The sequence below is a fragment of the Coturnix japonica genome, chromosome 28 (assembly GCF_001577835.2).
Source record: "Coturnix japonica isolate 7356 chromosome 28, Coturnix japonica 2.1, whole genome shotgun sequence".
Classification (NCBI taxonomy): Eukaryota; Metazoa; Chordata; class Aves; order Galliformes; family Phasianidae; genus Coturnix; species Coturnix japonica.
Genome location: NC_029543.1, coordinates 2,879,450 through 2,893,020, shown reverse-complemented (window position 1 = coordinate 2,893,020; position 13,571 = coordinate 2,879,450). Strand labels below are relative to the sequence as shown.

At 49.1% G+C, this 13,571-nt stretch overlaps 1 protein-coding gene and 1 long non-coding RNA gene across 12 annotated transcripts in view; one reads left to right on the top strand and one right to left on the bottom strand.

Moving 5' to 3' along the window:
* Positions 1 to 436: 436 nt before the first annotated feature.
* LOC107325360 lies at positions 437 to 6,701 on the bottom strand. Of its 4 annotated transcripts, none has more exons than XR_001559663.2 (4): positions 5,882 to 6,701; positions 5,337 to 5,443; positions 4,436 to 4,554; positions 437 to 4,201 (listed from the first exon to the last, which is right to left on the bottom strand). It is a non-coding gene; the product is annotated as an uncharacterized LOC107325360 (long non-coding RNA). The 4 variants fall into 4 exon arrangements; XR_001559662.2 differs by having other exon boundaries at positions 437 to 4,398; positions 4,484 to 4,554; XR_001559660.2 differs by having other exon boundaries at positions 437 to 4,554.
* A 120-nt stretch (positions 6,702 to 6,821) lies between these two features.
* CRTC1 (CREB regulated transcription coactivator 1) overlaps positions 6,822 to 13,571 on the top strand; it is a 35,801-nt gene continuing 29,051 nt past the window's right edge. For 3 of the 8 annotated variants that reach the window (XM_015886100.2, XM_015886098.2, XM_015886101.2), the window contains exon 1: positions 6,822 to 7,035. In XM_015886100.2, coding sequence (XP_015741586.1) covers positions 6,910 to 7,035 — 126 coding nt within the window. In that variant the 5' untranslated portion in view covers positions 6,822 to 6,909. The remainder of the gene's footprint in view (positions 7,036 to 13,571) is intronic. The other 5 variants (XM_015886103.2, XM_015886099.2, XM_015886102.2 and 2 more) reach the window with 4 other exon arrangements.

Here is a 13,571-nt window from a genome sequence, read left to right as displayed (position 1 = left end):
ACTGCAGAGTGGGTGCTAGGAAATGTTTCCACCTTCTCTCACTGGGATGTGCAGCAATGGGTTACCAACACGTTCCTTTTATAGCAATAAAAACCATTATTTCTTGTAATGTGACCTGAAAGTATTCTAGCTGTTCTAAATTCAGCACAGGCTGGCTGAAGTATTTGTGAAAGTGGCTATCATCTGTACGATAGTAGAGTTTTACTCCTGTGAAGTACATAGCTGTGGCCCTGGGACACATACACAACCTGTCTGGTATTCTGCAAATAAACTGCTTTGATTCTTTGTATTGAAAGAACATGATAGCTGTATCGGGCTCTTGGTGAACACTGAAGTGATCTTGCTCTATGGCTGGACTGGAGTGAGTGCAGCTGAGGATGCTCTGCCTGAGGAGCAAGGAGACTGGGCTTCAAGAATGAACAAAGCCAGATAAATGTTTGATTGCACTCAGAGCCATTTATTAGTCTCAGAGCAGCAGTAAATGCCACCGGGGTAAACCTGATTTGGTATGTTTTAAAATACCCTTGAACAGATGGAGACCAGTGAGAGCACAGCATCATTAGTTCAAGTTATTCGCAGTGTGCGTGTCCTGTCATGGGCTGCTGTCAGGGCTGGGGTAAGAGCTTCTGTCTTCTCAGATGTTTTATGGGCCTGAAATTGTGCTTGAAACTATAAAGGAAGAAAGCACTAGAACTCTTGGCAGGGTGCAGAACAGCTAGAGATGGGGAATGTCTGCATCCTATTAATGGTGTCACTGACCCTTTTCCAGAGGGTCTGTCGGCTCGGCAATCCGACTGTCATTTCTCCCCACAGCAGAACCTCACTAATTCGTGCAGACATGGCCCAGCTTTCGGGAGGAGGTCTCGGAAGTTTAGAAGCAGCAGAACATCTCATTTCTTTGATTTACAGTGAAGGAGGACACTCCCACCAGCTCTTGGTAGCCTGGTGCTGATGTAAAATGATGCTATACAACAGAAGTGTTCAGGACCTCTTGTGAGCCACATCAAACCTATTCAGATGTTTTCACTTCCACGTCTGTGATAAGCTCTGGAGTTGCTGAAACTCTGCAAACTTCAGGAGCATTTATCATGCTATGATTATTGAAGCCAGACTACTGTCAGAATAAATAAAACATGTTTCCCAGTGCAACTCTAATTATGATTTTGAGCCAGTTGTGTAATGTGCAGAACTTTTATTTACAATAAATCTTCCAGTTGCTTGCATAAATGAATGAGATTTCACCACTTGCGACTTAAGGAACAGGAGAAATTAATGTGGTTGAATAAATTTACTGTCTAGCCTGGGTGTGTCAGCATGTCAGGCGGGTGAGGGAGCAGAGCTGCTATCAGGGCCTTCCTAGGAGGGCTCGGTTATCTTACATTTCACCTGGGAGCACGAATGGAACACAGATATTTCTTTCTTAGTTATTTTTTCTGCAGAGGCAGCGTAGATTCTGCTTTGCATTTTAATACTGAGTAGATACGGTGGCAGCCTGCGGGCTCCAGAACTTTTGTTTCCCGTTCCAAACTAATAACTGAGCTTCAGAAACACACGTTCAGTGCTTTCCAGATTAATATTTCAACTTCAGGGAGCTTCAGAGGGAAGTTTGAAACTTTGCTCATGGGGTGGTCGTGATTTCAGCTGCGGCTCCAGAAGGTGAACACAAAATGGGCTTTCTGCTTGGAGACAGCTGCTGCTTTAGCTCTGCAACCTGAAATCAGCCTCAGATTGTAAGACAAAGGGTTGAGATTCAGTACAGAGCAACGGTGGGGGCCTCTGGAGTGCAGCATCGCAGCAGTGTGTGCAGCTTGCAATGGGAAGAAGAAAAACTGTTAGAGCAAAAGTATTCATAAGCTGAAGGGAGCGAATGTTCCTGTCTTGATCCCTGAGGCTTTGCCATTACTGTTTCACACCCAGGCCCCTGTCACGTAATTAGCTCCAACTATTTTTTATGGCTTCTTAAAAAATGAAAATCTTTTTTTTTGCTTGTTTATGCAGGCTCCCAGCCAGTGCTTCTGGCTGCACTGCTTTCTATCGGCAGCAATCCCTTTGAAGTCACTGGAGTTGCAGTACATTAACACCGGAGTGCCTAGAGCTGAATTTATCCTTTTAGATGGATGTAACATTTTTGATCTACGTCTTCCGGTCACAATGCTTTGAAATTGCACTAAAAACCCCATTTTACATGTGGTTGTCTGGTGGTTCTAATCAGACTGTGTCTCAAATAAGGTTTGCAATTGTTTGCTTTAACTGCATCCTTTTTCCTTTGGTTGCTTGGTTATTTTCCCCTCTCTGTGGGCTCTGGTTGAACTACGTGGCTCCTTATAGGTGCAGGTTTACTGCTTGGCACTATCAATACCTGCATTCAGTATTAGTGCCTTCAGGAAAGCGGTTCACAAGTGGGTTTAGAAGGAATGTATGAATCTTGCTGAGGTTTGGAAAAGAGAAATTTGCCCTGTGGTGCAGTTAGCATGCCTGGACCTTCATTTTGCATGCTTTGGAGATCTCACATGATGAAAACTTTCTTGTGCCAAACGCATGTGCTTGCTATTAGGAAGAAAATCAAAGCATTTATCAGGTAAAAGGGATTCAGGTTTAGTATTTTGGGGAGTGGAGATGCTCCCCATGTGCATACATATGCTCACTTATGCACTGTTCATCCTGGGGCACATGTCCCGTGCTGCTTGCAGCAGCCTCTCTCTGCTGTCTATAGGGCCATGCTGTGCTTCAGGCTTTTTCTTCTGGTATCTGAATCTTTCTGAAAGACTGGTGTGTTCTTTCAGGCTGCAGCTGCTGCACTTAATGGGGGTAAGAGGAGAAAGGAAGGGACTCTGTCCGCCCCGCTTCTTTTGGTAGTGTTAATCTAGCAGAGTGTCCACCCGTTGTAGCAAGGCATGGACGACCATAAGAACAAACCCTGACCCCAGGCAAGATGCCCGGCAGGTATTCAGCCAAAGGCTTAAAGCTTGCAGTGGAGAACCTGCCATTTTCACAGTGAGAAACAAGTTGTTACATTCCTTCTGGGGATTATGCACAGCAGCAATTAGAGTTGGAGTGAACGACTGGCTGCTCCCATCCAAGAAGTGAAAGGAACTTCTTAGAAATGCTGCATCACAGGAGAAAAGCTTTGGTTACAGTGTGCTGCTGCTGCTGCTGCCCCAGGAAGGCAGTCCCCATAGAGCAATCTGTGATGATCTCATGTAGGGCAAAGAGAACAAAATCAGTCACAGGAACCAGCAAAGTGAGACTGCTGTGGGGGCTGCTTACTCACCTGCTGTGGAATGGACTTTTTGTGGCACTCCTGCTCTACTGAAATGATTGAAACTCAAGAGGTGCCTGAATTTGACTGGTGTGTTTGTCTCACTGGTCATTGAGTTTTCATGCAAACATTATCAGTATCTGCAAACAGATTTTCCCTCACCCTTTTTAATATCTTCAGCATAAAAATGCATAAGATGAGCCTTTAACTTCCAGATTAACATATGTCTTAAGGCCTGGAAATAGCAGGGGTTGGTTTTACGCAGGGATATAAATCAGAGAAGTAGGCAGGTAGTTAACTGTGTGAAGCCTATTAGCCATGAATGAAATAAGTGGTTAATAGTACTATATTTTTGCTGTAGCGCGTTTCTGCTTAGAGGTAGCAGCAGAGAGATCTACCCTTCTGATGTGAATGCTGTAATCTCTCAGCAGTTAAAAAGTATTTCCCTGTTTCCTGTTCGTTTCAATAAAGCACATAAATCTTAGGGGTGCCTCACCTTTGAGTGCTGACTGTGAGCATACCTGCATTGAAAGCTTTGCCTCCTATTCAAGGGTTATCTTTGGAAGGACAAAAAGTGGCTGCTGCTTTATCAGCTCATATCACCTTAGCATCATGGGAATACTTCTTGCTTCAGTGTGGCATGAAGCCAGGCCTTGATTCTGGGAAAAATAACCAGACCAGAATCCTCTGTGGGGTTGCCAAGGTATTATAGAGCACCAGAAGATAAGCCTTGTAGAAATGAGAATAATATCTTTCAGCAGCCAGTGTTTGCTTTCTTTCTGGGAATACTGGTGCTCAGAGCAAGGATCTCCCCAAACTCATTGCAGCAGAGCAGAGCCAAGTGTTCCATGTGACTGCAGTTTGGTTTGCTTGGGCTGCTCATCAGATTTGATGCACGGTGCAGAGGGGCTAATTCAGGTGCTGCCCTCTGGAAGCAAGGATCTGTTACATGAAAGAAACAGGAGAAATGTTGGGTGAAACAAAGTGTTCTCCCACCGAAAGCAAAAGTTGGGGCTTAGTTCAGAATAACGCCGCAACTCCGGGCTCTGTGGAGTTCACAGGATATTCTTTGAGGATAATGGGAACGTCAGTCAACAGGAACATTAAGTAGGAAGTGCGAGAGATCGAAATCTCGGTGTCTGTAAGCAAAGGCACACACAAAAAAGGTCAGCTTACTTGTGGATCGCACTGCCGTGCTGTTGTGTAAGCTGCTCAACCTCACACCTTCCTCTGGAGCCTCTAAGGGAGAATACGGAAGTAGCTGGATCTCATCTGCCAGAGCAATTCCGAAGGATCTAGAGGATACCAAACAAGTGATAAGTAAACAAAACCTCCTCCCCGCAACCCGCTCGCTGCTCTCGGCTGCATCTGCTTTAAGAAGCTGCAGCTTGCTCGGCAAGGAGTTGTTTGCAACAAAAGCAGATGTGAGCGCAACACCCCAGTCCTCCAATGACTCTTTGTTTGCTTCAGAGCAAAGCTCTGATTCTCATTTACAAGAAACTTTTTCATAACACGTCTGGAAGGCTGGGAGAGATAGAACTGCTGTCTCGGGGGAACCCATCACAGCTTTCTAGTGAGATCAAGTTGTTCTCACATGGCCCCATATGTGCTCAAGGTGAAGACGGCGGGAGACATAAATAATACTTCTGGTATGAGCTCATCATTTTGTCAAAGGCATGGCATATCTCCTTCAGTGGAGGAAGAAGGAAACCTGGCACCAATCTAAAATGTCTCCTTGCCAATGTCTTAATGCAGTCAAGATTTACATTGTCTGCTGGGTCATGCACTTAGCAGCCATTCAGATCCACCCACACCCCAAAACGAGGAGCTGTGAGTGGGTGAGAAATTCCAGAAGCAGCTCAGCAAACACAAGTGTTGTATTAAAGAGAAGTTAGTTACGCAAACTGTTTGAAAATCGGAGACATTAAGATCAGAAGCAGGGCCCAGATTGCACAATGGAATTCAATCTGATAAAGCTGCACAGGCGAAACAATAAGAGAAGGGAGTCTTCCAAAGAGAGGAAGTCGACCCCCTCCCCCCCTTTCTGCCTGGCCATCTGCGTTCCTTCCCCACAAACCCAGAGCTGGAGAGCCGTCAGAGGGGAGATTTCACTCTCTTCAATCTTCTGAGATCCAAGAGGGGAGAATTTATCAAGTTTCATCTCAGGCACTTAATCTTTTGGCACTGCAAAAGGCAGAGTGACAGCTGGGTCTGTGGATGCTTGTTATTACCACCTATAGTATTAAATCCAGTGCAATTTAACAGATTACTTATCGTTATCTCACGTCTCGAGCAAAAACAATGTGGATAATGGGTATCTCGGTGTTAAATCTTAAGGTTTATATGCTTTTAGTGTGACAGACCAATTTTGCAGGTTCATGTACACAACCAGGGGGTATTTATCTGCAAATGAGTGCTGGCTGTTTATGCCTGGTCAGAAATACAGGAACAGGTTAAGCTAACATCTGTCAGGAATGACATGCTTGATCCTGCAAGGAAATGGCCTGGATGGTCTCCTAAGCCCCAGCTCCCTTCTCCTCAATGCACTCTCTCCTCACATTATAGAGTGCAAGCTGGCAGCTAGAATCTAGAGCAGGGCCAGACTTTATTGCTAACACTCACCTGATGGTTGCTGAGCTGACTTTCATCCATCCATCCATCCATCTCCTTGCAGCGGGTGGATAATTACAATCTATTTTTACGTGGGCAGGAAGTGCTTATCAGCAGCTGATAAACCCACTAAAACGGGGCCGCGGAGGTGATCGATAGTGGAAGTGAGAGCAGCGCCTGATTTCTTTGCTCTGATATCCCAGCTCAGGGTTGGGTTACAGGAGGAAGGGCTGCTCGGGGTGATGCACCAAAGCAGGGAAGCACCTGGTTTTATCTCTGTTGCTTTATAAGGGTAAAGGGCAGCGTGTGGGTGCGAGGCAGCGGGACTGTGAGGATTTATTACACCCTAATGGTGCTTCTCACCTATCGCAGTGCTCAGCTGGAATCAAAGCAGCCTCTGATGGGGTTTGAAGACATGGAGGGCTGTGTGTGTCAGCTCACCCCTACCTCTATGGAGACATGGGCCTGCTGATGCTGCCTGTCCTCCCATTGAGCTCAGCCAGTTCTATGGCGGCCCACAGGCCCCATATTCCCCCCTCAGCACTGTGTGAGGCGCTGAGCCTCCGGGCCTCCATTTTCTCCCACATCTAGGCAGAAAAATAAGCAGCTTTTCTCCTTTATTTCCTCACTTTTGCTTCCAACGTGCAGGACTTTGTTGAAATATCGAGCTTATTCCTCACTGAGGTCCAACAGGAGCCGCTCCATAAGGGATAACGGCGCGGCCTACTCACAGCGCGGCCTCCTCACAGCGCTGAGGCGACGGGCACCGAGCGACGGCCGAGCGCCTCAGTGCGCATGCGCGCCGAGCGCCCCCTCCTCACCCCGCCGCCGAGGGGAGCCCCTCGACTGCGCATGCGCGGCTACAGGCCCCACCTCCCTCTCTCTCCGCCTCCTCCTCTGCGCATGCGCCCCTCCACCCCCTCGCCGCCCCCTCCCTCCGCCGCGCATGCGCGTTGAGCTCCTCCGCCCTCCCGTCCTGCCCTCCATGCGCATGCGCTTCGCCCCCTCCGGCGCGGGGAGGGGGATGCGGACGGGGGAAGATGGCGGCCTCGAACAACCCGCGGAAATTCAGCGAGAAGATCGCGCTGCACAACCAGAAACAGGCGGAGGAGACGGCGGCTTTCGAGGAGGTCATGAAGGACCTGAGCCTGACCCGCGCACACCGGGTGAGACAGCGCCGTTAATCGGTCCATCCCTGCCCCCCCCCCCCCCCCCCCCCCCCCAACCCACGGTGCGCGCCCCCGGTGGTGGCAGCGGGTGTGGTGGGGGAGGAGGAGGATGATGATGATGATGATGAGGAGGAGGAGGAGGAAGGGCGGCGGCGGCGCCCCCCGGCCCCGGGGGTAGCGGTGCGGGCGGGGCGGCGAACAGCGCCCCCTGGCGGTGGGGGGAGCAGGGCGATGTTCTGAGTACGGGGCGGGGGGCAGCGCGCCGCCCCCACTCAATGGGGGGAACACTGAGACGCGGGTTCGAGTCCCGGTGCCACCCGGAGCGGGGCTCACTGTGTGTGTGTGTGTGTATGTGTGTGTGTGTGTATGGGGTCTTCTCAGCCCCACAGGGAGCGGCTAAGGGGGGTCTTATCCCCCTCATCCCTCACACTGTGACAGACCCCGCTCCAAAGGGTGTTTTCTATCCGCTGAGACAGGCCCGGAGCTGCTGTGGGCTGTGGGGGGGTCTCCACCCCTCAGACAGACCCCCAGGCCCCACTCCGGAGCATAGAGACCCATAGATGTGTATTAGGGGATTGCTGGGCCTTGTGGCTCTGATTCTGTTCCCTTTGGATGTGTATTGCTGTGCTTTGTGATCTTCCTGGCTCTGCAAAGCCCGTGGTTAGAAACCAGAGGCGTAACGAGTGGCATTGCCAAGCATGGATGCTGTTTTCAGGTTGAGATCTGCGGCTGTCACAGCTCTTCTGCTCTCACCTGCTCGTCTCAATGGTTTTGTTTCTCTTCCAACTGCTTAAGGAACATTTACGAGCTCCGTTTGTGCAGTGAAACCTCTCCTTTATAGCGCTGGCTGTGTCAGGGCAGGGTAAATATTTGTATTCACTTGGTGCTGCTGCTCAGAGGGAAAACAAAGGCATGTGGCTGCAGAGGTGCGAGGGCTGCTGTGTGTGCATCATGCAGGATGCTGGGCTGGAGTTATACAGCAGGGATGGTTTGGAGGTGTTTGCAGTCATGAGTTGAACCTCTGGTGGTAGCTCCATCCTCCTTTCGATGGCCATTGCTTGGATGTCTCTGCAGTTGTCAGTGGTTCTTCACCTTCAAGTTTGGTGTTTGCAGGATGAGGATGGCCCTAATGCTAATCTGGTTTCTCCCACATCTGAGTGCTTCTAATCCAGAGTCTGCAAACACAAACCCATCTCACATACAAGAACCTGGTACTGAGGAAAGGACCCGAGATGAATGAGTTATGTGAGGATTCTGGGTACTGAAGTGATGGAAACGCTGACCGAACAGCTGAGTAAAATGTCTCCTTTGTCGACTTGTTCTGAATTCCATGATTTCATCCGGGTTTCAAACGCCGTCTAAAAGCAAAAAGGGGTTAAGCACAACTTTGCTGTTTGCTCTCATTTTCATTTGGCAGGCAGTGCCGTGCTGTCAGTTTGAAAACGCGTTACTCAGTGTGTGGAAGCAGCCCAAAATTTCTGCTGCTTTTTCGTTATTAGTAATTGTCTTTTTTTTCTTTGCAGTGTTTACCCTCTTGTCTCCTTTATTGTTAGTTACTGGTCGCAGCGGAGGCAGGAAACTACTGTTCCACCATTTCTTGTGCATAGCCGTGCTGTTTCTGCCCTTGCTTTCTCACTACTGCCTGTTTAAGTATTGAGTCCACCTGAGATCTATACATTGCAATGCTTCCTTCTTGTCTGATATGAGACAGTGTGATATCAGCTCTTTATCTTGTCTGTTGCCTTCACCATTCAGATGGTAAATATATACATATATATAAAACCCCATATGAGAGTGAAATGGGGGTGGTTTCAATAGGGTTCTGCCAGGCCCAGCAGCAGCACACTGCTGTCTTTCAGCTGCCCAGTGCAATTCCAGCTTTGCTGCAGCCACAGAGCTTGCAAAGAGCCTCGCAGGTGGGTGGCTGATAGAAGCACTGGATCTGCTTAATTGTCTTGTGAGTGGGACCTTCGTGTTTATAATCCAGAGATTTCTGCCAGTCCCATAGTAACTAAGTGGGTGAGAAGAGGGGGAGTTTGTTCTGTGTGACTCCTGTGTTGTTTTTTTTTTTTGCTGATGGTTCTGTTCCCTTTTATTTTTTTAATGCAGAAATGTGAGGACTGTGCTGATTTCTGAGCTGCTCACCAGGGCCTGCTGCTCTCCATTCCTGTTGTAACACGGCGCAGGGATGCGTGCTGCTTTCTGTGTGCTCCCTCACACAAAGCTGCTGCTGCTGCTGCTGCCTTCTAAAGTTGCAGTTGATGAGGCAGCGCCGTGCAGGATGACACAGATAGTGCTGAGCTCTTCAAATCTCATCCGAAGAGCCAAACATTAAAGCATTTTAAAGTTTTTAAAGCTCGTCAGCTGCGTTTTAAAGGTAGTCTTATTTATTCGAGGGCTGCTTATTTATTCATTTATCATATATATTTGTTTTGTTGGATTCCGGCTTGGGCTGTGTTTGAATTCCCTCTCACAGACTTTGCAGCTCTCCATTAAAGAGAAGCCCCCCTCAACATCCCAGCTTCACATACAGCAGGGATGCAGGATGCTGCTGCAGTGAAAACAGGCAGGAAAGGAAAGCAGGTGAACGATGATGTTTGGAAACACGCTGCAGAATCCCAGCACTGCCTGCAGCCTCTCCATACACACAACAGTGTGTGCAAAGCATCTGTGAACTGAGAGGACCTCTACTGATAGCCACTGTTCCTCAATGGCACAGCAGTTATTTAGCTGGTGCTGAAGCAGAGGCAGGAATGGGACTTGTGCTCAGTGCAGGAGAGATCAGAAGGTCTTTGTGCATCGCAGCTGTCCATCGGATGTAGGTAGTATGCAAAGCAGTGTTGAAAAGCTTTCTTCAATCAGCGCTGCTAATCTCTAGTTTAAGAAGTGCTAAACATTAACGGTGATGAGAGCGTCGCAGTGATTCCCGATGCCTTTTATTAAAGAGTTTGATACAGAAGACATTCTGATTGCATGATGGTGCCTTGATGAAACTGAATGATGTGGAAGGAGCTGTCAGCTCACTCAGAGCTGTGTTCCAGGCAATAGGGAGCTCCCCTTGTGCAGTGATGTTGTTATGGCTGTGGCTCTGCCTGGTGCTCTGTTACTCCCCAGCTGGAGGGCTCACACATTTCCAGGCCCAGAAGTGCATCAGGGAGCTCTGTGGCTGCTGGAGCAGGGCAGCCTGCTGACCCCAAACCGAGCTGTGCTGAGCTGAAATAGCACTCATAGCTGGGAGTCTGAGGGACTTAATGCAGGGCAGAACCAGTGCGGATGTAGAGATGAGCTCCAGCGGGGGCACAAAGGATCTCTGTTCCTGTGCAGCGCTCTGCCCTCCTTCCTTGGCCTGAGCTGTCCAAGGTAAACAGCTGATAGCCACGCTGCACAGCTCAGCCTTCACTCAGCAGGGCAGCCTTTCTGCTGGGAGCCCTCTTGGGTTTTGCTTGTGTTGTTTTTCCAACGAGGCGATGGCTTTTTTTCATGCTTCCATCCCTAAGGTGCGTCGCAGCCTCTTGCTTCTCCTCTCCCACACACGGCCGTCTGCTTCTGCTGTATCCATCCAGCATCCCCAGCACGTGAGCTGTGATTGTACTCCTGATACGTTGCAGTGGATGAAGGAAGGAGTGGAGCTGCTCACCGCGCTGCCTTTCAAAGTCTGCTTCAGCTTCAGCAGCCCTTCCCATCTATCAGGATGCATTGGGTTTTTCCCTTAGGGTGGATCACAGAGGTGAGCTGTGCTCAGAGCTCGGATCCTGGCAGCTCTCAGCTGTGAGCACCCATTTCTTTTTGGCCTCCACCTTGGGCTGGTGATGGAGTTAAAGCCTCAAACACCAGAGCTCCGAACCTGCTGTTGACAAGCAGCATAAGGAGCTGATTTTTGATTCATTTAAATAACGTGCTGCCATTAATTCAGGAAATTAGCCGGCACTTCTGGCCGCTCAATGGTAGCGGTTAACGAGATGCTAATTGGGCAAAAAGTGGACATCTTCTCCAGCGTGGTCAATGGGGATTTACTCAAAATGGCTTAAAAGTGTAATATTAAGCTTGGTTTTCTCTCTAATTGCTGACGAGTGTTTTCTTGGGCTGAATTCAGCTTCCATAAAAGCATCCATCAGCCCCCAATGGTGCATTCCATCAATACTCCATGCCTGTATCCTATGGGGCACTTCCCAGCCAACGGGATGCTGCAGCTAAAGAAAACAAGCGTTGCCTTCTTTAAATGAGCATTTCTGGTTGTGATGGCTGGCCTTTCCCCTCCGTATCACTGTAATGTGCTGGCAGAGCCATTCCTTTGCATTCAGGCTGTGTGGAAGCAGGTAGGTTGTAGTAGTGAGCCTCAGCTTGCAGCCACATGCATTTTGTAGCAGCAACGAATTGTGGCCTTTGTGCTGCTTCCCTGTGTTTCCTAAACTACGTGCGTTCCCATACAAACTTGCAGTCCCAAAGGCTTTCCTGTGAGCTCTTGGTGGCAGCCAAGCTGTAAGTATGTATTAACTCATTAGCTAAGATTTACGTATCTGATTGTGCGTGGGAGTTAAAGTTTAAAATGTTGCTTCGATTCGCTTTAAATGATTTGCATAGGGTGATTAGTGCCGTGTAAGTGATATCTGGGGATAAGATTTCTGCCCAGCTCTCCTTTGGTTCTCACTGGGCCACGTGAGCTCTGCAGGGCTCCCGTTTGTCCACTGGAGCCGTTGTGATCTCATTGCTGCTCCATAACGCAGTGATGGAGTGTTGATAGTAGTCCTGTTTTACACGTGGTTTTGCTTGAACAGAGTTTCAAGGAGAAGCAATTAGAGGTGGTTTCCCCCCGGTGTGTGTCTTTTCAAGGCAGTGATGCTGCTCCAGCTCTGCAGGTTGTGCCGTGCTGCTTTGGGGATGCATTGCAGCTGAGCAGCATCCCATAGGTGAGGTGGTGCAGAGCCGTCCTGCCAGCTCTGAGTGCCCTGCAGGCTGGATTAAGGGGAAAAACAAGTGGGAAAGGAGGAGATGGTGAGTTTTGAACCCGTTGACTTCTCGCTTGTTTCCTTTCCTTGCAGGCATGTTTAGGTCATCTTCAGGCAGCCGTTCAGCAGCCGCTGCTGGTTGGGGTGGTGCTGCTGGGCTCTCCCTTGTCCATCTGCTCACCCAGCCATCATCCTCCTTGCAGTCTTTCCCTCCCAGCTCCACCAGGCCCTGCTCCCCTCAGCTCTATGGCAATACTCATTCCATTCACGTTTCCACCCTGCTCTCATCCACGTGGCTCATTGACTTCTCGTTGCCATTCAGTTTTTCACTCGTGCAGCAAAACACTTGCATTGTTGGGGTGTTTTGCATTCAAAAAACATTGATGCCAGGTGATTGTAATGCTCCGAGAGCGGTCTGGAGTGAAGCTGCAGTTTGCAGGCTTGCTGTTGCATGCAGCAGGAGCAGCACAAAGGTTTGGTGCAGGTAACAATGCTGCACAGCCCCAGTGCTCTGCAGGTGAAGAAGTGACATCTATGCACTTGCTAAGGCCATGGTGGCACAGCTCTATGGCACAGCATTGAGCTGGATGTGCTCTTGGGATCTGCTCCCCTTCCGAATGGCAGCACTCCCTGCTGGTCCAGCCCTTACGCGTCGCGTGGGGTTACGTAACTGAATTGTCAGTCTTTTGGCTAAAAATAAAAAACGGAGCAGAAAAGCTATTTTTATCTCCCTTAATGAGGGCATCTCCGCTTCTATTTAGTCTTCCTGAGGTATTTCAGTGGAAGGAGGGGGCATGGCTTGGGGGCGAGTTTGTTAATAGTGGACAGTGGGTGTAGTGGGTGCTTATGGTGCTGTGTTCTGAGCAGTGCTTTCATTAAAGTCAGGGAGTACCAACCTCCAGGGCAACTATCAGACTGTGCTGGGCTTAAATACACCATGAAAGCCAGGAATTCTCTATCAGGTAATCAATGAGCTTCACATAGAAGCCCTCTCCGAAGCACTGTATGTAGTTACCAGTGATGCTCAGGCCTTTCTGCTGCTCAGAGCCTTTCAGAACTGAAGGGAGGTGCTTTCGGAGCTGCCACGGGATCCGGTTTGTTTTTAAAAGCAGTGCAAATCAGGTTTGGTTCATATTGTAGCTCAGCTTGGCTCCCTGCCCGGTGATAGAGCAGAACTCTGAGGAACAGCCACTATTTTAAGGCTCGAGTTGTGCCGTATCCTGTTTTTCCTTGCGACTCCGTTGTGACTGTGAAGTCTCAAACACTAAACCTTTGTTCCCCAGCAATAGCAAAGTGTTTCTTAAACACGGAGCGACAGCCCTCGTGCTAAATTTAATGGTTATCATTACTCAGATTCTGCAGGGTTTGCTGGTGGGGATTCATTGCCCTCAGCCCCCAGTGCTCCATACTGACTCATTTGATGGAGGCAGCTACATGCAGCTGATTTGTAAGGGAGTTCTGCTATAAAACACAGACATCACAAATAAAAACAAAAGTTCAGTGCTAAATGCTGCCTTCCTCCCCTTCCCTTTCCCCCCCCCCCCAGCTATTCTTTCTTCCTGCAGCAGTGGAGCGTTCTGTTTTGGT